The sequence below is a fragment of the Rhinopithecus bieti genome, unplaced genomic scaffold (assembly GCF_001698545.2).
Source record: "Rhinopithecus bieti isolate Rb0 unplaced genomic scaffold, ASM169854v2 scaffold_18418, whole genome shotgun sequence".
Taxonomy (NCBI): Eukaryota; Metazoa; Chordata; class Mammalia; order Primates; family Cercopithecidae; genus Rhinopithecus; species Rhinopithecus bieti.
In genome coordinates, this window is record NW_016809431.1 from 1,775,602 (window position 1) to 1,798,615 (window position 23,014).

General features: G+C 36.4%; 1 protein-coding gene across 1 annotated transcript in view; it reads left to right on the forward strand.

Moving 5' to 3' along the window:
* The window catches only part of APC (APC regulator of Wnt signaling pathway), a 155,063-nt gene that overhangs the window by 86,347 nt on the left and 45,702 nt on the right, over positions 1-23,014 (forward strand). Inside the window, 2 exon segments of the mRNA XM_017889297.1 lie at positions 9,066-9,149; positions 18,320-18,424. Of these exon segments, the coding sequence (XP_017744786.1) occupies positions 9,066-9,149; positions 18,320-18,424 (189 nt within the window).

A 23,014-nucleotide genomic window follows, 5' to 3' on the forward strand; every position in this document is an offset into this window, starting at 1 on the left:
TAAAGAAATTGTAAACAAGATAAAAAGGCAAGTAATGGAAATGTTGGTAGAATATATGAGATTTAATATCCCTACTCTATGAGGATCACCTACAAATCAATTAAAAATGGTCAGCTGTGCCAGGCATGGTGGCTCACACCTGTAATTCTAGCACTTTGAGAGGCTGAGGCAAAAGGATCACCTGAACCCAGGAGTTCGAGACCAGCATGAGCAACATAACAAGACCCTGCCTCTCCAAAAAAAAAAAAAAAAAAAGCTTGAGTATGATGGTGCACATCCATAGACCTAGTTATTTGGGAGGCTGAGGGAGGAGGATCCCTTGAGCTCAGGAGTTCAAGGCTGCAGTGAGCTACAGTCTCACCACTGCACTCAAAAAAAAAAAAAAAAGAAAGAAAGGAAAGAAAAGAAAGAAAACAGATAACCAAATAGCAGAATAGTCAAAAGATGTGAATAGTTCTATCACAAAAATAAGTTCAAGTGTCTAATAAACAATTGTGAAAAGATGCTTAAACATCATTAGACATCAGGGAAATGTAACGTAAAATAAGATACTATATTTTTTTTTGCCTATCAGGCTGTCCGAAACTTTATAATTTGATGACATGCAGTATTAGCAAGGGTGTGAAAGTAAGAAACATCATCTACCTTTTTGTTTTAAATCTTTGGTTTTTTGGGTTTGTTGTTGTTGTTGTTGTTGTTGTTGTTGTTTGAGACACAGTCTTGCTCTGTCATACAGGCTGGAGTGCAGTGATGTGATTTCACCTTACTGCAACCTCCACCTCCTGGCTTCAAGCGATTCTGGTGCCTCAGCCTTCTGAGTAGCTGGGACTATAGTTGTGGTGCCACCACGCCCAGCTAGTTTTTGTATTTTTAGTATAAACAGGATTTCACCATATGGGTCAGGCTGGTCTTGAACTCTTGGCCTCAAGAGTTCTTGCCTGCCTTGACCTCCCAAAGTGCTGGGATTACAGGCTGGGATTACATTGTCTACCCTGTTTTAAGAATAAATTGATACATTTTTGGAGGACAGTTAGGCATTATTTGCCAAAATTAAAATGCCTATGCTCTATGACCCTGTGTTTCTATAGGACTTCTAGGAATATGTTGTGTACAGAAATATTTACTTTAGGGCAGAATATAAATACATATTTTAAATTATTAAATGATTAAAGTATGCAAGCTATTATAAAATAAGATACTGAGAATAGTGGGAATATGGTAGCCAAAGCACTCCTTTCCCTCCTAACTCTCTGCTTGCGTGATTCAACAAGTGAAACAAGAACGGCCCTGGAAGAGGAGATCTCAGGAGAGTCTGAAGCTATGAGAAAAAATATGGGGTCTCATTTGCAAGGGGAAGGAGTAAATAAGAATTCCAAATAAAATAATAGAATGAAAGTTTTTAAACATATAAGTATTACCAAAAACCAGAAGTAAACCTTATATTAAGAAAATAGTGGCTGGGTGAAATAGCTCAGGCCTGTAATCCCAGTAGTCTGGGAGGCCAAGGCAAGGGGATCGCAAGTTAGCAGTTGTGTTGGCACACAACCGTAATCCCAGCTGCCTTAAGGAATGCTGAGGTGATAGGATTGCTTGAGCTTAGGAATTAGAGGTTGCAGTAAGCTATGATCACACCACTGCACTCCAACCTGGGTGACAGATCAAGACCCTGTCTTGAAAAATAAAACAGAGAAGTAATGAGGTAATCATCATTGCTATCATTAATATGTTTGAGGAGCTTGCTGTCATCACTATTATTTAACTTTGTTTGACAGCCTTGACTGATGCAAGTAGAAAAAAACAAAATAAGTGTTATGAATCTTACACTATTTTTGAACTAGAAAGGAAGAGATTAAATACTTATTTGTAAATGATGTGGTGATTTGTCTAGAAAAGCTATACAAAATGAACTAAAAAGTATTTAAACTAGTAAGAGAATTTAGTAAGGTATCTGGAGTTAAGATACATACAAAAAATAACTACCAGTTAAAAGTGGAAATGGGGTTAGGAGGACCTGTTCATAATAACAGGAAACTTTAAAGTAACTAGAAAAGCCTGCATAAAGAAAACATAAAACTGTTGAAGGACACTAAATTTTTTGGAAGCTAGAAAATGAGTCTAAAGTTTATAATGCAAGAATTTCCAAAAACATTTATGAAAGAATGCGTAATTGAAGATTTACCTTAACATTTGTTAAAATTTACTGTGAAGATGTTGGAATAATCACAGTATGATAATAGCATAGAAATTTCTAATAGGAATAAATAGAAATTTATTCCTATGATAATAGGAATAAATTTAGGCAAATGATAGAGTAGAGACTAGAAAGAGGTACAAGAATATTTAGGACCTTTATATGACAAGTTACATTATAAATTTTGGAGAAAATGGTAAATTACTCAATAAATTATATAGGTACAACTAATGACCTACTCAAAAGATGAGAAATTAAACCCTTATATCTTAAGAAAAGTTACAGGTTGATTAACTATTCAAATGTGAAAAATAAATCTAAAATTAATAGAATAAAATACAGACAAGAGATCTTAAATATGAATGGAAACTCAAAAGCAATAAAGAGGACAGTTGGGATTTATCTTGTAACATTTTAAATCATTCATTGCACAAAAGATAAGAGAAAATATTTATAACACATAAAGGGGAAAATGTTAATATCCCTAAAATATAAGAATGCCTACAAATTAGTAAGAAAAGACAACCCTGTGTTTTGTTTTATTCAGAAAGGGGTCTTGCTAGTTGCCCAGGCTGGAGTGCAGTGACCATTCACAGGAGAAATCATAATACACTACAGCCTCAAATGGCTCAAGCAACCCTCCTTCCTCAGCCTTCCACATAGTTGGGACTTTAGGCATGTACATTGCACCTGCCTAACCCATGTTTTTTAATGGACAGAGGATGTAATAAGGTAATTAATTAAAAAGATGGCATATGACCAGTAAAACACATACAAATGACTAGTAAATAATTTAGGAAAACTCAAAATCCACTTTTGCCTACCTATGTGAGATTGTTAGTCTCCAGGTACCTCTTAGCTGCATGGCTATTTATTTACTCTTACTTGTTCAGTGCGTTTTTGGCTACCTAGTATGGTCGTACTTACTATTCCATAGGCATGTAAGCAAAGGTTGGAAAAGTGCACATCAGTTTGTTAATAGAACTTACTACTGGGATGTGGGAATTGGTGGGGTGAAGGTGTAAGTACACCTCTGTATTGCCATAATTGTTGATACTGTTTAATACAGTTTATCTCCTCCCTAGTTGAGGAAAACTTAAGATGATTCTAATTTTTCAGTTAAAAACAGCTCTGATAAACATACTTTGTCTTGTCTTATAAACAAACATGGAAGAGTTTCTCTAGGTGAGGAGTCAGCAATCTTTTTCTTAGAAGGCCACATATTAAATATGTAGGTTTTGTGGACCATATGGTCTCTTTTGCAACTACTCAACCCTGCCTTTTTTTTTTTTTTTTTTGAGACAGTCTCACGCTGTCGCCTAGGCTGGAGTACAGTTGTGCAATTTTGTCTCACTGCAACCTCCGCCTCTAAGTTTCAAACGATTCTTGTGCCTCAGGCTCCCGGTAGCTGGAATTTCAGGTGTGCGCCCCCATGCCTGGCTAATTTTTGTATTTTTAGTAGAGACGGGGTTTCACCATGTTGCCCAGGCCTCAAACTCCTGACCTCAGGTGATCCACCTGCCTCAGCCTCCCAAAATGTTGAGATTACAGGCATGAGCCACCACTCCCAGCCTCAACCCTGCCTTTTAACAAGAAAGCAGCCATAGATAATTTATGAACAAATGGGCATGGCTGTGTGTCAGTAAAAATTTACAAAAACAGATGGCTAGCAGGCCCTAGTTTGCTAACCATTGCCCTAGGATATATATCTAAAAGCATAATTGCTGGTCATAAGGTATGAGTGTTTTGAATTAGTGTTTACCAAATTGCTCTTAAAGTGATCTTTTTAGTTTACATTTCTACTAGTAGTATGTGAGAATTCTTGTTTCTGTATGTCTTCTCCATCACTTGTGAGTCAGAATTTGTAATTAACAATCAGTGGGCAGTGAAACATTTTGTCATCTTAACCTTCATATTTTCCTGAGCTACTGAAGTTGAATCTTGAATATATTTATTAGATTTTGGGGTTTTCTTTCTAAGTTACTTCTTCATATCCCTTGATCATTCCCTATTGTTAAATGTCTTGTTTTCATGTGTTTGAGAGATGTTTTAATATCCCCTTGATACCAATCCTTTGTAGATAATATATATCTCAATTCCTCGCCACCAATTCTGTTATCTATATTGGCCTCATGATAACAAAAATAAGCTTTTATGATAAAGTTCAATTAATTATATTGCCAGATTTGTGCTTTCTGTGACCTATTTATACATCTTTTCCTATACTGAAGTCATAAAGGTAATCTTGTATTTGCTCCTTAATTCATCTTGAGTTTGCTATTATGTATGTTGTGGAGGCAGGAGTCTAACTTATATGTATATTATATATGTGTGTATGTGTATTATATATTAATACATATTTATTTACATACACTTGATTTATACATGTGTGTATATATACTTATGTATAGTCATACACACATGTATACATATATTTATGTTGTTAACTGAATTTCTCATTATCGTGTATTGGATACCGCACTAGTTCTTCATCGATGAGTGATGTCATCTCTCATCGTATATCAAGTTTATATATGCTGGATATTTTTGGACTCTCTTCTGTTAGTCCACTTTAGCTTCTCAATGCCTGCACTGATACCATATTTTTTATTTGCTGCAGTTTTATAAATCTTGATACCCAGTTGGGTGAATCCTTCTTTGTTTTTAAAAATGTAGTATTCTGCCTTATTACTCTGCCATTTTAACTTTAATGTCAGCTTCTAATTCAAATAAAAACTTCATGGGCTTTTGATTAGAATTACATTAAATTTATAGATTAAGAAGAAGTCAGACCTTCATACTATTTAGTCTTGGTTGAAAGGATGGACTCAGGAACCAAACCTTCTGTATTCACATCCCAAACCTGTCACTTAGCAAGACTGTGATCCTAGGTAAATTCTCTGTCTCAGTTTTCTTGTCAGTACAATACACATACTGATAAACTGTAAAATGTGAGGATTAAATGAGTTGATATATGTAAAAACACTGAGAACCTGGCACATAGTAAACAAATTATTAGGTATTGTTATTAATTTTATATCTCTTTATTCATTTAGGCTTTATTTTATATCCTTCAATAAGGTTTTGTCAAATTCTCCACAGGGGTCTTACACATCATTTTAAAAAATTATTCCTAGATATGTTACTGTTTTTGTTGCTATTGTAAGTGGGAATTTCTTTAATTATATTACTAAATTACATTTAAGTAAAATGTATCCAGCAATCTTCCTGAAATATTTTATTATATCATCGCTGAAATATTTTATTTTATCATCGCCGGTTTAAGGTTCTATACATTGCCATATTGTTTGCAAATGATGACATTGTTTATCCTTTCCAATCCTTACAGTGTTTTTTCTTTTGTTGTATTAAGAACTCTAATATATCTTTGAATGGAAACAATAATAGTGGTCTTCTTTTTCTTGTCTTGACTTTAAAGGAAATTCTTCTAAAATTTCACAGTTAAGTGTGTTGTTTACTCAGGGTTTTTGATACGTGCCCTTTATTGAGTTAAGGGATTTACCTTCTATTCTAATTTGTGGAGAGTCATCCTGAATCTGTGTTACTATTGCAGTTTTTAAAGAACCACTTTTTTCTAAAGTCATATGAAGTCCATACTCCTGAACAGTTTGTTGTTAAACATAATTTCATAAATATTCTTGTCGTATAGAAAAAGGAAAGAGGCCGGGCACGGTGGCTCACGCCTGTAATCCCAGCACTTTGGGAGGCCGAGACGGGTGGATCACGAAGTCAGGAGATTGAGACCATCCTGGCTAACACGGTGAAACCCCGTCTCTACTAAAATACAAAAAAAACTAGCCGGGTGTGGTGGCAGCGCCTGTAGTCCTAGCTACTCAGGAGGCTGAGGCAGGAGAATGGCCTGAACCCAGGAGTTGGAGCTTGCAGTGAGCCGAGATCGCGCCACTGCACTCCAGCCTGGGTGACAGAGTGAGACTCCGTCTCAAAAAAAAAAAAAAAACAAATAAGGAAAAGGAAAGAAATACTTAGTGGTTAAGCATCCCTAATCCAAACATCCAAATCGTGAAGTGCTGCAGTAAGCATTTACTTTGAGCGCCATGTGGGTTAGAAAGGGAGGAGACAATCCAGTTTAGAAATTCAGTAATTGTATGTAGCTTGGCTCTTTCTCTGAAGCTAGGAAGTATTTGCCACCTGGTTATAGAAATGATCATTCATCTTTGCAATATCTTTAGAAAACTACCAAAAGTACAGGTATTTCTTCTTCAGATGCTTTTCATACTGTGAATTGGACATGGTAAGATTTGTTAATTAAAGAATATTCTTTTATTTATTTTTTTTCTATTTTTTTGAGACGGTCTGGCTCTGTCTCCCAGGCTGGAGGGCAGTGGCGCGATATCGGCTCACTGCAACCTCCACCTCCCAGGCTCAAGCCATCCTCCCTCCTCAGCTTCCCAAGTCGCTGGGACTACAGGCGCATGCCCTCATGGCTGGTGAATTTTTGTATTTTTTGTAGAGACAGAGTTTCACCATATTCCCTAGGCTGGTCTCAAACTCCTGAGCTTAAGCAATCTGCCCACCTTGGCCTCCCAGTGTGCCGGGATTACAGGCCAGAGCCATGGTGCCTGGCTTGAGAATATTTTTTACCTTAAGTTTACTACTTTCAGAATCATGATAGAGAATCGGCATAGTTATATTGTTAAAAAGAAAGAAAAGAGGGAGAAAATTAAGATAGATTAATTTGGGACAGTAAGCACAGCTTCTTGTTTTATTTTTTATTTTTTGGGGTTTGTTTTTGTTTTGAGATGGAGTCTCACTCTCGTCCAGGCTAGAGTGCAGTGGCACGATCTCTGCTCACTGCAACCTCCGCCTGCTGGGTTCAAGCGATTCTCCTGCCTCAGCCTCCTGAGTAGCTGGGATTACAGGCACGTACCACCATACCCGGCTCATTTTTTGTTTTTTTTTTTTTAGTAGAGATGGGGTTTCACTGTGTTGGCCAGGGTGGTCTTGATCTTCTGACCTAGTGATTCATCCGCCTCGGCCTCCCGAAGTGCTGGGATTACAGGCATGAGCCACTGCACCCGGCCAGTGAGCACAACTTATTTTAGTTTTTCTGTTCTTTGTTTATCATAAGGCTGGATAATAGCAATAAACATTTTACTATGGTAGTAAGAAAAGCATGAAGGCATTATATTTAAGTAAAACTAGATGTGATCAAAGAGTGTTTCATATGAACATTTTATAACTATATATTTAAAGCTAATTGTTATAGTACTTTTAATATTTATCTGTTGGAGTTGATATTTGTTCCAAAATCTTTTATTGATGGAGAACATAACTGAAAAAAATGTTTGGAAACTATTCCGTCTAGCTTCTGACACACACCCCTCCTTATTGAAACAGTTTACTTTTATAATATAATTTTTGATTTCTCAATATTAGGATGTCAATAACTATAGAATTATTACAGAAAATGGTACAACATTGTCATTACTTGTTTTTAAAACCTGCGTATTTGATTTGTCATAAACTAGCTTTATGAGAGATTTGCAAAGTCTTTATTCATAAGTGACTTGTTTTTTCTACTTCCACTAGTATTCATAAAAGTTAAAATGAAGTCTAGCTTTATTAAAAAAACACACAACATATTCCCCACATTGTTTCCATTCCATGTGGTTCAGCCTGTAGTTACTGCTTTGTGGCCACTTGATGGTTTCCATATAGTGGAAAAGCAAAAGCTCTGTCCTCTTTTTGATCCTAGTGTTGAAGATAAAAATAATGTTTAGCCACAGTTAGGTACTTGGAAAGGCTGAAAAATACTACTAACTTATGACAGAAGTAACTGTGGGAAGAGTTGGGCCTACTGTTGAAACCAGGGGTCCCCAACCCCCAGGCCACGAGCAAGCGTTACCACCTGAGTCCTGCCTCCTGTCACCATCAGTGGCTGCATTAGGAGCATGAACCTGCTTGTGAACTGCACGTGTGAGGAATCTAGGTTGCGGGCTGCTTATGAGAATCTTTGTAGTGCCTGAGAACCTGAGGTGGAGCAGTTTTGTCCTGAGACCTCCCCCGCCCCAGTCAGTAGAAAAATTTCTTCCACGAAATCAGTTCCTGGTGCCAAAAGGTTGGGGACCCTGATGTTTATTAAAACAAATCAGATGTTGTTTCCCTTTACTGGTATACTATGTTTATATAAATTTATTATATTGTATTAATGTCTGGATTAATATAAAAGATTAAATGCAGGTATAATTTTCTCTGTTGAAATATTTTTGAGAATAAATTTTCACAATGTGTATTGTGTCAATTTTCATAATTCATGCAACATACGATTTGATATATGACTTATATTTCCACAGTTTTACTAAGCAGATCTAGAGATCTGTTGAATAAAGTCAGATGTATTTTTAAAAATTGAACTGACCCCAGGGCCAGGCACAGTGGCTCACGCCTGTAAGCACTTTGGGAGGCCGAGGCAGGCGGATCACAAGGTCAGGAGTTCGAGACCAGCGTGGCCAATATGGTGAAACCCCATCTCTACTAAAAATACAAAAATTAGCTGGGCGTGGTGGCACGTGCCTGTAGTCCCAGCTGCTCGGGAGGCTGAGGCAGAAGAATCGCTGAACCCAGAAAGCGGAGGTTGCAGTGAACTGAGATCGTGCCACTGCACTCCAGCCTGGGCAACAGAGTGAGACTCTGTCTCTAGAAAAAAAGGAAAAAGAAAAGAAAAATTGAACTGAACCCAATTTGTTATTAAAGGTGAATATATTTATATGTCTAGCTTTTTAAATAAGAATGGTTTGGCATAACCCTGAACTGTTAAGTGGTAGCCATAGTATGATTATTTATATTAATATTAATAAAAACATAACTAATTAGGTTTCTTGTTTTATTTTAGCGAAGAATAGCCAGAATTCAGCAAATCGAAAAGGACATACTTCGTATACGACAGCTTTTACAGTCCCAAGCAACAGAAGCAGAGGTTAGTAAATTACCTTTCTTGTTTGTGGGTATAAAAATAGGTAGTTAGTCTAAGAAAAGAAAATGTGTATAATTTAATGTGGCACCACTGGAATATAGATGTTCTTTGAGAGAATTTAAATACCATAACTTTTTTTCATGAAGTTAAATTATCAAAAATTTTGACTATTTTGATTTTATCTTTTAGGCAGTTAAAATTTATAGAACTGTAAATATAGATACCTTACCTTAGCTTTCAATTTATATGTAATCAGATAGTTAATTTGGCTATTATCCAGGGAGTAAACTTTTTTATGGGTAATCCATAGTAAGACTTGATAATACACATTTACCTGTGTTTACTCCACAAACCCCATTAAAATGATAGTAAAAGTATACAATGTAAGAGGCATTAAGACCAGGGAAGGTGACCACAGTAAAATCTGCGGCTCTGGAAAGCAGGTAAACAAGTGACAACATTCTAGCATATCAGAGAGGGTTGACCCATAAGGCAGCAATAGAAATGAAAAGTCATGAAGCAACTAGACACTTCTGGATGTAAGAATAAAAAAGGGTTAAAAGCAGGAAGATACTTGAAACTCTGTTAAGAAGCAGATGGAGTTCCAGAACTTCCCTACAATCCTGCGTAGCTAGGTGACTGCCCCTTTCCAATCCCAGCAAAAGATGAGAGTTTTTTCCTCTGGAGAGATGGAGAGGGTAAACAAAGGGTCTTTGGTTAGGGGTCGGCCTTGTTTAATTGAAGGTGAGGGTATCATACAAAAAACTGAGTTACATGAAAATTTACCTACTGAATGCTGAAACCCCCATTAGCATCCAGGCTTACAATCTCCAGGCAAATTTCTGGAAGGAACTTCTATGAGAAATGTGACTCACCCTGGTTCTGCTGAGAGAACATTAAAAAGGGAGGAAAAAAATGAGAAGAAATGTGACTAACCCAAGAAAAGAAACTTAAAGAGACATACATGGAAAAATTCACCAACAAAACAACCCACCTAGATCACCCTACAGGGTAACTATAGTTGACAAAATCCATGCTTCAGGTATAGAGCTTCATTTAACTTTTTCATAGATAGCCCGCTCTTAAATATGAGTGGACACTAACTACCAGACAGTATAGATCCTTCTAAGAAGGTTCAATATCCAAATAAAAGGAGTTCCAAAAAGAAAATGAAGAAACTGGAGACAGGAAATTCGAGAAATAAATCAAGATTTCACAGAAATTTTAACAAGGTGCTTAGCTTTCCAAAAAATTGGTCTCTCCAGTATCTAACATCATGTATGATAATAATCCTATGCTAAGGCACATCATGAGGAAATTTCAGATCACTAGGGATAAAGAGAATATTCTAAAAACCTTCTAGGGAAGGAAGAGAAAACAAATTTTACATAAAGGAACAGGAATACAAATGCCTTTACATTTGTAAATAATAACACTGGAAACGGGGAAGTAGGGTAACAATTTCTTAAAACCTTGTTTTTTTTTTTTTTTTTTTTTTTTAAAGAGACATGGAACTAAGTCTCTTAAGTTAGATTCAGTTTTGATCCTAACTACCCAGAGTTAGAGTCAACTCCACAAGTAAAAGACAAAGTCGATCACAAGACTGTCCACTTCAAGCACCAGCCACAAGTTTTGGGTGTCCCCAAGCCACCAGGACTGTTGCCAAGCTGTCTATAAATTCCACCCCTGTGTGAGTGAGCTGTGGTACCATTCCATTCTGAGACTAACTACCCAGAGTTAGCACAGCCCCAACAGGTTAAGAGCTGACTCCTTCACAAGACTGCTCCCACCTCAGATGCCAGCCACAAATGTTGGGTATCTCCACACTTCTGCCCAGTAGGTTATAAATTCCAGGCTTCCCACAACCCCTTCACATTCAATAATTCATTAGAATGGCTCAAAACTCACTGGAAGCTCTATACTTAGGATTAACTGTTTTATTATAAGGATACAGATCAAGAATGGCCAAATGAAGAGACACATGGGGCAAGGTCTAGGGAAGCGGGTAGGGATGAGGATGGGGGTGCAGAGATTCCATGCTTTCTCCTAGTGGAATCTAGGCATGTCACTCTTCCAGCACTTCATTGTTTTGTTTTTGTTTGAGACAGTGTCTCGCTCTGTAGCCCAGGCTGGGGTGCAATGGCGTGATCTTGGCTCACTGCAACCTCCACCTCCTGGGTTCAAGCATTTCTCCTGCCTCAGCCTCCCTAGTAGCTGGGATTACAGGCATCCGCCACCACACCTGGCTAATATTTTGTATTTTTAGTAGAGATGGGGTTTCACCATATTGGCCTGGCTGGTCTCGAACTCCTGACCTTGTGATCTGCCCACCTCAGCCTCCCGAAGTGTTAGGATTACAGGCATAAGCCACTGTGCCCCGCCTTTTCCAGTGCTTCAGTGTATTCACCAACCAGAAAGCTACACTGAGTTTTGGTATCCATAATTTTTATTGGAATTTTATTCTGTAGGCATGATTAAATAATTGGCCACAGGAGAATTAAACTCAATTTCCAGCCGCCTCCTCTTCCTGGAGGTCAGTCTGGCCCAAAGTTCTAACTCTCTTATCACATGGTGACAGCCACCCATCCTCTTGCTATCTGGTGGCCTACCCTGAGTTGCCTTATTAGCATGACACACACCCCTATCGCTCGAGAAATTCCAAGGGTATTTGAAGCTCTCTGCCAGGTACAAGTGAACAAAGACCAGATATATTTTTTATAATACCATTCTAGCCTTTAGTCAAAGTGTTCAATCTGAGAGTGGAATAAGGACACTTTTAGATAGGCAAAGTCTCAAAAATACGTTTTTCTCATGCACCCTTTTCTGGAACCTATTAAAGGATATACTCAAGTGAAATTGAAATGTAAAGCAAGAAAAATGAATTTTTGGGACTCAAGACCCAGGTGATATAATACAAGAGAAAGAGATGAGCGAAACTGCAGAGTAAAAATGAAGGGACATCCTGAGAAAGCAACCAGTCCATATTGGAACTACTGAGAGGATTCCAGGAGAGATTAATTCCAAGAAGATGAAATCAGCAGAATACTTGCTGTTTCTGAATGTATTGAAGGGAAAGGAAATTTACACAGTAGGAGAGAAACTGAGGATACGTCATATGTACCCAGAAAACCTAATGAACAAAACAGTAAAGATAACCTTTAACTCCATGGACAACAAGAAGTTGTAATGGAAGGTGATCATAGTATACCACCTGCCAGCTATGATTAGAATTTAATAGTCAAAGTAATGTAAATAGTGAAAAATTTGTGTAACAATAAAGTGGAACTGAAATAAAGCGTTCAACTGAAAAATGCAGAACTAGCCATTAAAGCAGGTTATTTGGAGATCAGGGGGGTCTCCTTCCCCAAAAACTCAGCTGAAAGAGATTACAAAGAAAGAGTTCTTTCAAAAAACGTTTTCATCCATGTCTGGCTTTTTTAATATCTGAGGAACTTTGGATTTAGTACATCTGAATCTGAAATATGTAGAAACATGTATTTGCTAAGTAGACAGTTTAAGTAAAATGTGATAGTCATAATCCTAAAAGCAGTTTAACATGATGTCTTAAGCCAGTATAAGTCAAATATTTGCGATTTAAAGAATGTGTTCATTTTTGCAACAGTATTTTTTTGCTCCTTTTCAGTTCTGTTGGTATTGATGTATGTAGCATTCTTCTTATTATGACCCTTTTGGCTTTCTCCTGTAGTTTTTACTTGTCTTTTGTCCTTAAGCAAATTCTTTATGGTCTGTTTTTTAAATTATTTTTAAACAGGCAGTGTTTTGTTTTTAATTGAATAGCTTTAGTTACAGTTAGTTCTTTTCCCCCCATCTTTCTTATGTTCTGATTATTACTGTTTTGCTGCATCTGACAGGTTTTGATATTCTAAATCAATAGTCACATTTTTTCTAGTTGATTGAATATTTTATTTGTATTATAATATACAATAGCCCTCTATTTTATTTAATGCCGTTCACCTTGAATTTCATTGTACTACCATTTATTAATAGTAATCCTCATTTTCCATTACTGTTACAAGTTTCTTTCAGGTTGGAAACTTGTTTGTGCTTCTTCTATCTGTACAAAACTTTTTATTCATATTATTGGATTTAGGGCAGACTGTCTGCTACTGTGATCCAATCTCTTATTGCTTCCTTTTGTTATGATAATAGTTATATCAGTTGCATTATTCTGATAGTTTATAAATGTAAGCCAAAGGAAGGTGCCATTTCACATTTAAGAAAGGATAAAACCACTTTTTACAATTTTGCTGTTTGTTCGCAGTAGATATGAGAAAGAGAAAAGCTTCTGCCAAATAATTTCTCTATCGTGAAGCATATTTCTTATAGCATTTTCTTTGGACTACCTGCATTATAACTCTGGTTTAAGGTCTACATACTGGACATGATTTAAATCTAGTAATTATTACACATGATTCAAAACTCAGAAGTTGCATAAAGGTATGTGAGGCAACCAGTGCTATGACTTTCCTGTGTGTTCTTCTAGACATAGTTTATTTATTGACAAGCAAATACATTGGGAGGAATGGGAGCTGTGAGGACAATGCAGTGTGGCTTAAAAGATAATAGCAAATGAAGAATACTTACTGAAGTCACAGTATTCTTACAACTCATTAATAAAGATAAATACAACTCAGCTTTTCAGTGGGCAAAATATTTAAATAGGCATTTCACCAGAGAAGGTATATGTAGGAATGGCAAATAAGTACATGAAAATATACTCAATCATTAAGGAAATGCAAATCAAAGCTCAAGTGAGATACTGCTTCACACCCATTATGATGGCTTTAATCATAAAGGCAATGATAAGCATTGACGAAGATGTGGAGAAGCAGGGTCCCTCATTGCTGTTGGGAATTTAAATAGTACAGCCACCATTTTAAAACAGTTGAGTGATTCCTCAAAATATTAAACATAGAGTTATGTGATTCAGCAGTCTTACTCCTAGGTATCTAGCCAAGAGAAATGAAAATATATGTGTACACAAAGACTTTGACTTGTACGTTTGTTCACTAGCAGCATTTTTTCATAACAGCTTCAAAGTAGAAACAGTGCAAATATGTATCAACCAGTGAATGAATAAACCAAATTTGTTATATCTCTTCAGTGGAATATTATTCAGCAATTAAAAGTAAGTTACTGATGCAGAGTTTATAACATGGATGAACCTCCAGAACATGCTAAGTAAAATAAGCCAGAGACATAAGTCCATTTGTATCAAATGTCCAGAAAAGGCAAAGTTTCTAAAGAGAAAAAGTACATTAGTGGTTGTCTGACTATAAGTGGAAATGAGGATTAACTGTAAATGGATAGCAAGAATTTTATTGGAATGATGAAAATGTTCTAAAACTGGATTACAGCTGTGCTCGATAAATCTAAAAGTCAGTTAATTGAACACTTAAAATGGATGGATTTGTGATATGGATTTGTGATATTTTTTAAAATTTCCTTTCATCTCTCTGCAAATTTTTTCAAGTTTATGCGATTACCTAGAGTAGAAAAAACCTTGAAGAAGTTGTAAAGCAAACCAAAAATTTTTTCAAGTTCTATTACCTAGAGTAGAAAACCTTGAAGAAGTTGTAAAGCAACTTTGGAAATGAGGAAACTAGTTAGAATTAATCTTTCATAATAGTGAGCAACCACACTTCTTTTGTCTTCAGTGTATCAAAGAGTGCAGGCAGGCCTGTAACCTAGGATCAGTGAAAGACTAAAGAGAAGTGATTAGGAAAGAGGAAGAAGGAAAGAAAATGAAGATAGTAAATGTTAAATGGTAGTCTGGCTTGGAATTACCTGAGTTGGAATTTTAGCTCTGACTCTGCCATTTACTAGATATGTGACTGAAAGCAAGTTACTTAACGTTCTCTGCACCTCCATCTCTTTATCTGTAAAATGGGGATAGTGGCTGGGCATGGTGACTCATGCCTATAATCCCAGCAGTTTGGGAAACTGAGGTGGACAGATCACTTGAGGTCAGGAGTTCAAGACCAACCTGGCCAACATGGTGAAACCCTGTCTCTACTAAAAATACAAAAAATAGCCAGGCATGGTGGTGGGCACCTATAATCCCAGCTACTTGGGAGGCTGAGGCACAAGAATTGCTTGAACCCGAGAGGTGGAGGTTGCAGTGAGCTGAGATTGTGCCACTGCACTCCAGCCTGGGCAACAGAGCAAGACTCCATCTCAAAAAATTAATAAATAAAATGGGAATAATAATACTTCATAGGGTTAGTTTGAACATTAAATAAATCAGTAAGTGCTAAGTGGTTAGTACATAGTAAACATTAGTTTTTTTCTTAATGTTACCATATGCGTCATCCATCACCATCATCAGTCACATTTCTGGTTTCTTCCACTTGTCTGGTTTTTTTTGTTGTTGTTTGTTTGTTTGTTTGTTTGTTTGTTTGTTTGAGACAGGGTCTCAGTCTCGCCCAGGCCGGAATGCAGTGGCGCCGTCATAGCGCACTGTAACCTCAAACTCCTAGGCTCAAGATCTTCCTGCCTCAGCCTCCCTAAGTGCTAGGATTACAGGCGTGAGCCACTGTGCCCAGCCTCTCTGGCCTTTATAGACTCATGTTCCTTTATCTGGACATTAATTAAGGGTATTTCCTAAGGCCTATTTTTCTTTTCTCTCTATCTTCTCTTCCTAAGCAGTGTCATTTATGCTTAGGGTTTCACTGACCATCTATATGCTGATGGCTGTCAAATATATTTTTCTAGCCCTGAGCTCTATGCTAAATCTCTGTGTCAGCTCTACATCCTCACTGAGTCACATCAGAGGCACTTTAAGACCGGGTGCGGTGGCTCATGCCTGTAATCCCAGCACTTTGGGAGGCCGATGGGGATGGATCAGGAGGTCAGGAGTTCGATACCAGCCTAGCCAAAACAGTGAAACTCCATCTCTACTAAAAATACAAAAATTAGCTGGGCATGGTGTCGAGCAACTGTAATCACAACTACTTGGGAGGCTGAAGCAGGAGAATCGTTTGAACCAGGGAAGCGGAGGTTGCATTGAGCTGAGATCACGCCATTGTACTCCAGCCTGGGTGACAGGGCAAGACTCCGTCTCAAAAAAAAAAAAAAAGGCACTTGGATATTACTCAACATATTCAAAACATAATTAATAATCTGCTCCTCCTAAGCACCCTTTACTACCCCACCTTACAACAACAAACCCTCATCCTTCCTCGGTATTACCTATCTCTGTGAGTAGCACCATCATTATTGAATTGTGTGAGCTAAGGAACATAGGAGTAATACTCGACACCAGACCTCTTCCTCCACTCCCCATATCCTATCTGTCAGTGAACCCAATCAGATTTACTTCTATGTCTCCACTTCTTTCATCTCTGTCACTGCTTTCCTAGTGCATAGTGCCACTGTCTCACAACTTACGTTAATACAGTAGCCTCCTAACTGGTCTTTCCTATGTTTCCTCCCTACTTAGACCATTTAAAATTTGACTTGAAAAATAAATTTACATGCAACTTTTTCCATGAATATATTAGTATTAATTATATGGGGGCAATCATGCAGTGGCCTCACTATAACTTACAAGTAGAAAAAAAACTTACAAGAATACCATCTAAGAATCACAGAAAAGGGCATTAAAATCAGATTTTTTTTTTTACCATATTCTTTTTGTTCTACTTTCCTCCTTATTTTTGGTGCTTTATCCACACCATGATTCTTTGACAATAAGCCACGCTCCCTCCTACCCTGGGTCCTCTGCATATCATCTGTTTTACCCAGAACACTCATCCTCTACTCCTCCCCTTTGCCTAGTTAACTCCTATTTATTCTTCAAGTCTTTACTCAAACAGCACTTCCCAAGAGAGCTCTTGCAAACCTCCAGACTATTTCATTTCTCTCTGTTATATATACTTACAGCACCTTGTACCCTTCTTTCATAGCATTTGTCAATTTTACCTTTATTATTTCTGTCATTATTTGACAGTGTCCCTGACTAAACTGTAAGGTCCAAGATAGCATAGAACAAAGTCTAGTTTTGCTAGCACTGTATTCCCCAGCATCTAATGCAAGTAACTAACATAGTAGATGGTCAGTAATTTTCTTCAAATATATTGACATCTTCACTTATGTTAGTGTCAGATCTTTGTGGTCTTAGATTCATTTTGTTACTAGGTTGACTTTATATATGTATATCTATTTTTGTGGATTTCATTTAATTCTATAGCATGATTTTCAGATGGTACTAATTATTCTTATATTTCTGGATTACTGAGTGCTACCTCACTTTTGCCAGCATATAACTAATACTAGTTTATTGATGGAAATGTTACACATAAATCAATTTTTTAAGTCACAATTTTAAAATGTTCTAGGAAAGCTTGATGTTTAAAGAAATTCCATTAGAAATCATTGTAATTTAATTATCCACTGTTAGGTCAGATTTTAATGTATAATTTTATTTTAGATATTGTTTTCCTAGAACAAGCATATAGGTGCTTCTATAAAAGACAGTGAGAAATTCTTTTATTTCTTTAATTTTGTGCTGGTATTTTAATACAGTGACTGCTTTGTACTGGAGATAATCTATCTTGAAATGACTGCTTTTACTGGATATAATCTGTCATTTTAATTTCCTGTTAACAGATGGTGGTTGCATTAGAAAAGGCTTTGGGTTTTATTCCTATCAGAATCTAAGAGCCTATCATTTTATTTCACCTAACTTTTATTAGAAGATATACATATATATATGTATATATTCTGTGTATAAATATACCTAAGTAGAAGATATTTGTAAGCTTAGGTAATAGTTTAACTGTTGTATTTGCAGCTCCATTAATTGTCAGAATCATGTAACCTTACAGAAAAGATAATTATTTGTTCTACTTAGGTTATGTTCCTGATAGTAATGTGAGTGCAGCTGGTAGAGGATGGCATTCCTGTGAGTCTCAGGAAATCCTTTGTCTTGTGCAGCTCTAATGCTCAAGGGACACACTTCACTTTCCTCTTACCGAGATAGTCGACCGCCAATCATACTGGAGGTTATGAAGTGTAACACGCAGTTCCATGCCTTTATCAGTCTGTATAATTGATGTATTCAGAGCTTTAAAACAAAAAAGAAAAAAAGCTGTGGGCTAAGAAAGCCTACACCATTTTTGCGTGTAATGATGCTAACTCCATGTTAACAGAGGTCGTCTCAGAACAAGCATGAAACCGGCTCACATGATGCTGAGCGGCAGAATGAAGGTCAAGGAGTGGCAGAAATCAACATGGCAACTTCTGGTAATGGTCAGGTAAATAAATTATTTTATCGTATTTTTGAAGTTATTGAAATATCAGAAAAGTATGAAGCAAGATGGTTCTCAGAATGATCTATAAATCTTACCTATTTTCTTAGTCCTGAATGCATATTTCCAGAAGCATTCAGTACCAGCGTGCTGTCATTTCTCTTTATTATATCAACAAAAATGCTGTAAAGATCTTCTAGATCTATTTCTGTGGCTGTAGTTTATGTTTTAGTCTAAAATAATTGTGAGTAGTTTTTTTTAATAACGCTAAGCTGCATTTTCATTATATGTATGATTTGACCTAGTTATTTTTGCTTGCCTTGAATAGATTTGCTCTTTCACTAAGACATTCAATGTAAAGACATTTTTATGGGTTTTTTTAAGTTATAAAGGCTTTGTTATTTCCTGTTGTATTTAAAGATTATTTAAATCTAGAAATCCAAGTCTTACTGAAAAAGATAATTGTAATGCACACAAAAAAGTAAAGAGACATGGCCTAATTGTGCTTAACTATTACCACATCATTTTCAGCAAAATTATGAAAGTAAGCTTTTTTTTTTTACACATAGAACTATTATCTTGTTATGCTACTATCAGTTGTCTATTAGATTTTATTGAAACACAGCCCAATATGATAGAATTTTCTTTAGGGTGTTCTGTATCCTCCAAATTTTCTTCAGTGAATACGTTTATACTGTAAATGAATGACTTTTTAAAAACAGAATTTCACTAAATTGCTCTTAAAGGTAATTTTTCTACTATTGATACAGAAAATTTTCTTAGTCTCTCTAGGTTACTTTTGGTAGTATTGTTTTTAAGAATATGCTTCTATTAGTTCATTAAAATGTAAAGCTTAAAATGTCTTATTCTTAAGTATTTAAATTTGTGTTACTGAGTTAAAACAAACATACTTCATTCAGTGTTACTAGTTAGCATTATACTGGAAAACAAGTGGTAAATTAGGACAAAGGCAATTACATTTAAACAGCACATTTGAGTTGTTTATCTGTCTTTTGCCTAGGGAATTAGTTGGAACATTATATATTACTACACATATGTAGGAAGAAGAAAAATTCAGTCTTATATGACAGAAAAAAATATTTCCGTAGGAATAGACCTACTCTTAGTGCTTTGGGTCATCTTCCAATTATTATGTACTTTGGAAACCTTACCTATCCAGTAAGCTGGCTATGATAAATTGGATCCATATTACACTTACTACATCAAAATAAATTCTAAGTAGATTAGATTTAATGTCAAAATGAAAGCCATTAAAAATATAAAAATATTAGAAGAAAATGTGGGTAGCATTTTTATAATCATGATGTAGGTGGGAGACCCATAGAGAAAGGATTAATAGATTTCACATTACAGCACGAGATTTAGTATGCCAGGAAATCATAGCGAGACTCCAAAACAAATGAACAAGATCACATTATTTGCAAACATTTATGACATGTAAAAAGTTAAAATTCAAGATGCAAAAAACAGTATTTATATACCAACTGTTTATTTAAATAGTATCTTAAAATGGTCTCAAGCCATCGTAGAAGTAAAAAAATAGTAATTTTAAAAATAAAATTAAAATGAGCAAAGGACATGAACAGGAAATAAAAGAAGAAATTAAAATGACTTGTAAACATGGAAAGATGATCAGCTTTACTAATCATGATATATAAATACAAATTAAAACTAAAATGAGATTTTGTGGGGGGGGCCATTGAGTTGGCAAAGATGAGTAACACTCAGTATTAGTAATGGTGAGCAAACAGGCATTCTCTTATATGGCTTTTAATTGTATGACATGAAAGCCTTTCGGGAGAGCAATTTTGTCAAATGCATCTAACATTATATATAATGTGCCTGTTAAGCTCATCATTGCAACATCTAAGATTTTATGCTAATGAGATAGTCAAGAGTAATCAGACATGTTTGAAGAGATTCATCATAATATTAACAATAGCAAAAAGTTAGAAATAACCTAAATGGACATTGATCATAAATTGGTTAAATTATTAGTTAGTCAGCTGTAGGTTAGTTAAGTGGCTCTGGAGTCACTAAATGTAGGAAATCACACTCCCTCACTAACTAGCTTTAGTAACAAAAAGTCTGTGAGCTTTAATGTTTCCTCTTTAGTAAAATAAAATGATGATAAAACCTCTACCTCATAGAACAGTTGGGAGAGTGAAATGCAAGATACGTTTAACACAGTCCCTGGCATATAGTCAGTGCTTAGTAAAAGGTAACAGATGCTGTTGTTAACAATTGTTAATAATTATCTTTAAATTAACAAATATGTATTATATGCCAAATACTGTATTGGACTCTAGAATTGATAATTGAAGAGTACAGACAGTCCTTGGCCTCATGGAACCTATGTGGTACATCCATGCAAATACTAAAAATGATAAATTACATCTCTATTCAAAGATCTAATTTTTAGCCTTCAGCATTGCCTTTTCTAGTATATCCTCCATATTATAGTCAGTTATTCTTCTAAAACACAAATCTGATTATATCGCTTATTTGTTTAAACCTTTCAGTGGCTACTCACTTCCCATATATTAGAATCCAGGTTCTTCATGTTACTTGCTCTTCCAAGAGTATCTCATAATATTTGCCCCCATTTCTCACCACTCCCTCAACTTCAACTTCTTCAGTTCCTTGAGTATGTCCAGGCCTTCCACAGGACATTCCTTTTGCCTAGAACTGTTTTCTGCTTCAGTTCATATTATATGTTTTACTCATCCTTCCCCACAATTTAAATGTCACTTCTTCCTGGACGTGTTCCTTGTCTCCACCTACCTGGAGTAAATAAATTACTCTTTGATACTCTGTATTCCTGCTCTCAGAGTGCTTAGCACAATTTATCATTGGTTTAATTGTCTTCCTTCCTTTTTAAAGTCCTTTAAGCCACACCTGCTCCCCACTGTATGCCAAACAACTAATATATACCTGGCAGAGAGCATTTATGTTGAATATTAATAAATATTATTGACTTAGGTAATTATAACTTTTTTTCTGAGACGGAGTCTTGCTCCGTCGCCAGGCTAGAATGCAATGGTGCGATCTCAGCACACTGCAACCTCCACCTCCTAGGTTCAAGCAATTCTCCTGCCTCAGCCTCCCAAGTAGCTGGGACTACAGGTGCCCACCACCATACCCAGCTAATTTTTGTATTTTTAGTAGATACAGGGTTTCACCGTGTTGACCAGGATAGTCTCAATCTCTCGACCTCGTGATCCGCCTGCGTCGGCCTCCCAAATTGCTGGCATTGCAGGCATGAGCCTCTGCGCCCGGCCAATTACGACTTTTTTCTTTTAAAAAAAGCAAGTGTGCTGGGCGTGGTGGCTCACACCTATAATCTCAACACTTAGGGAGGCCAAGCGGGAAGGATTTGCTTGAGGGTAGAAGTTCTAGTTCAGCCTGGGCAACATAGGGAGACTTCGTCTCTACAAAAAAATAAATAAAAATTAGCCATGTGTGGTAGTCCCAGCTACTTGGGAGGCCGTGTGGGAGGATCACTTGAGCCTGGGAGGTCAAGGCTGCAGTGGGCTATGATCACGCCACTGCATTCCAGCATGGGTAACAGGGCAAAAAATATTTTTTTTATTTTTATTTTTTGTATAAAAAATAAAAAAAAATTTAAAAGCAAGTGTGTATGATCTCATTATACATATGTATGATGTGTGTATATGCATAGAGAAATGTGTGGGAGAATGTTCTTTAAAATGTTATCAATAGTTACCTCTGAGTGCTGGGATTTTTGTGGGTTTTACTTTCTTATTCTTTTGTGTATTTTTTATTTTTTATAATGAACATATATTATTATAATTTATAACAACTAAAAACTATTTTCATTTTGGAAAAATAGAAGAAAGCACTGTCTTGATTTCCATTGTGTGGTAGTTTAGGTTGTCTTACTTCAGAGTCCTACCATGACATACATCATGTCTTTTATGTCAGTATAGGGATGGCAGAGGAGAAGATCTACTGAAAATAGTAAATCAGGGCCCAGTATTCTTCCCTCCTTTAAGTGATGAACTCTGATAGTGCTATGGATTCAGAGGTAAACATAAGCATGTTTGTTTAGCAGTAGCAATCGTAGACTTGCCCACCAAATTGGTGTTTGTATGACACTAATGCTGCTAATACTATCTGGTTACTTTCAGTCACTGTTTTGTTTTTGTTTTTTTCTTTTTCTTTTTCTTTTTTATTATAATTTAAGTTCTAGGGTACATGTGCACAACGTGCAGATTTGTTACATATGTATACATGTGCCATGTTGGTGTGCTGCACCCATTAACTCATCATTTACATTAGGTGTATCTCCTAATGTTATCCCTCCCCCCTCCCCCGACCCCATAACAGGCCCCAGTGTGTGATGTTCCCCTTCCTATGTCCAAGTGTTCTCATTGTTCAGTTCCCACCTATGAGTGAGAACATGTGGTGTTTGGTTTTCTGTTCTTGGCGATAGTTTGCTGAGAATGATGGTTTCCAGCTGCATCCATGTCCCTACAAAGGACACGAACTCATCCTTTTTATGACTGCATAGTATTCCATGGTGTATATGTGCCACATTTTCTTAATCCAGTC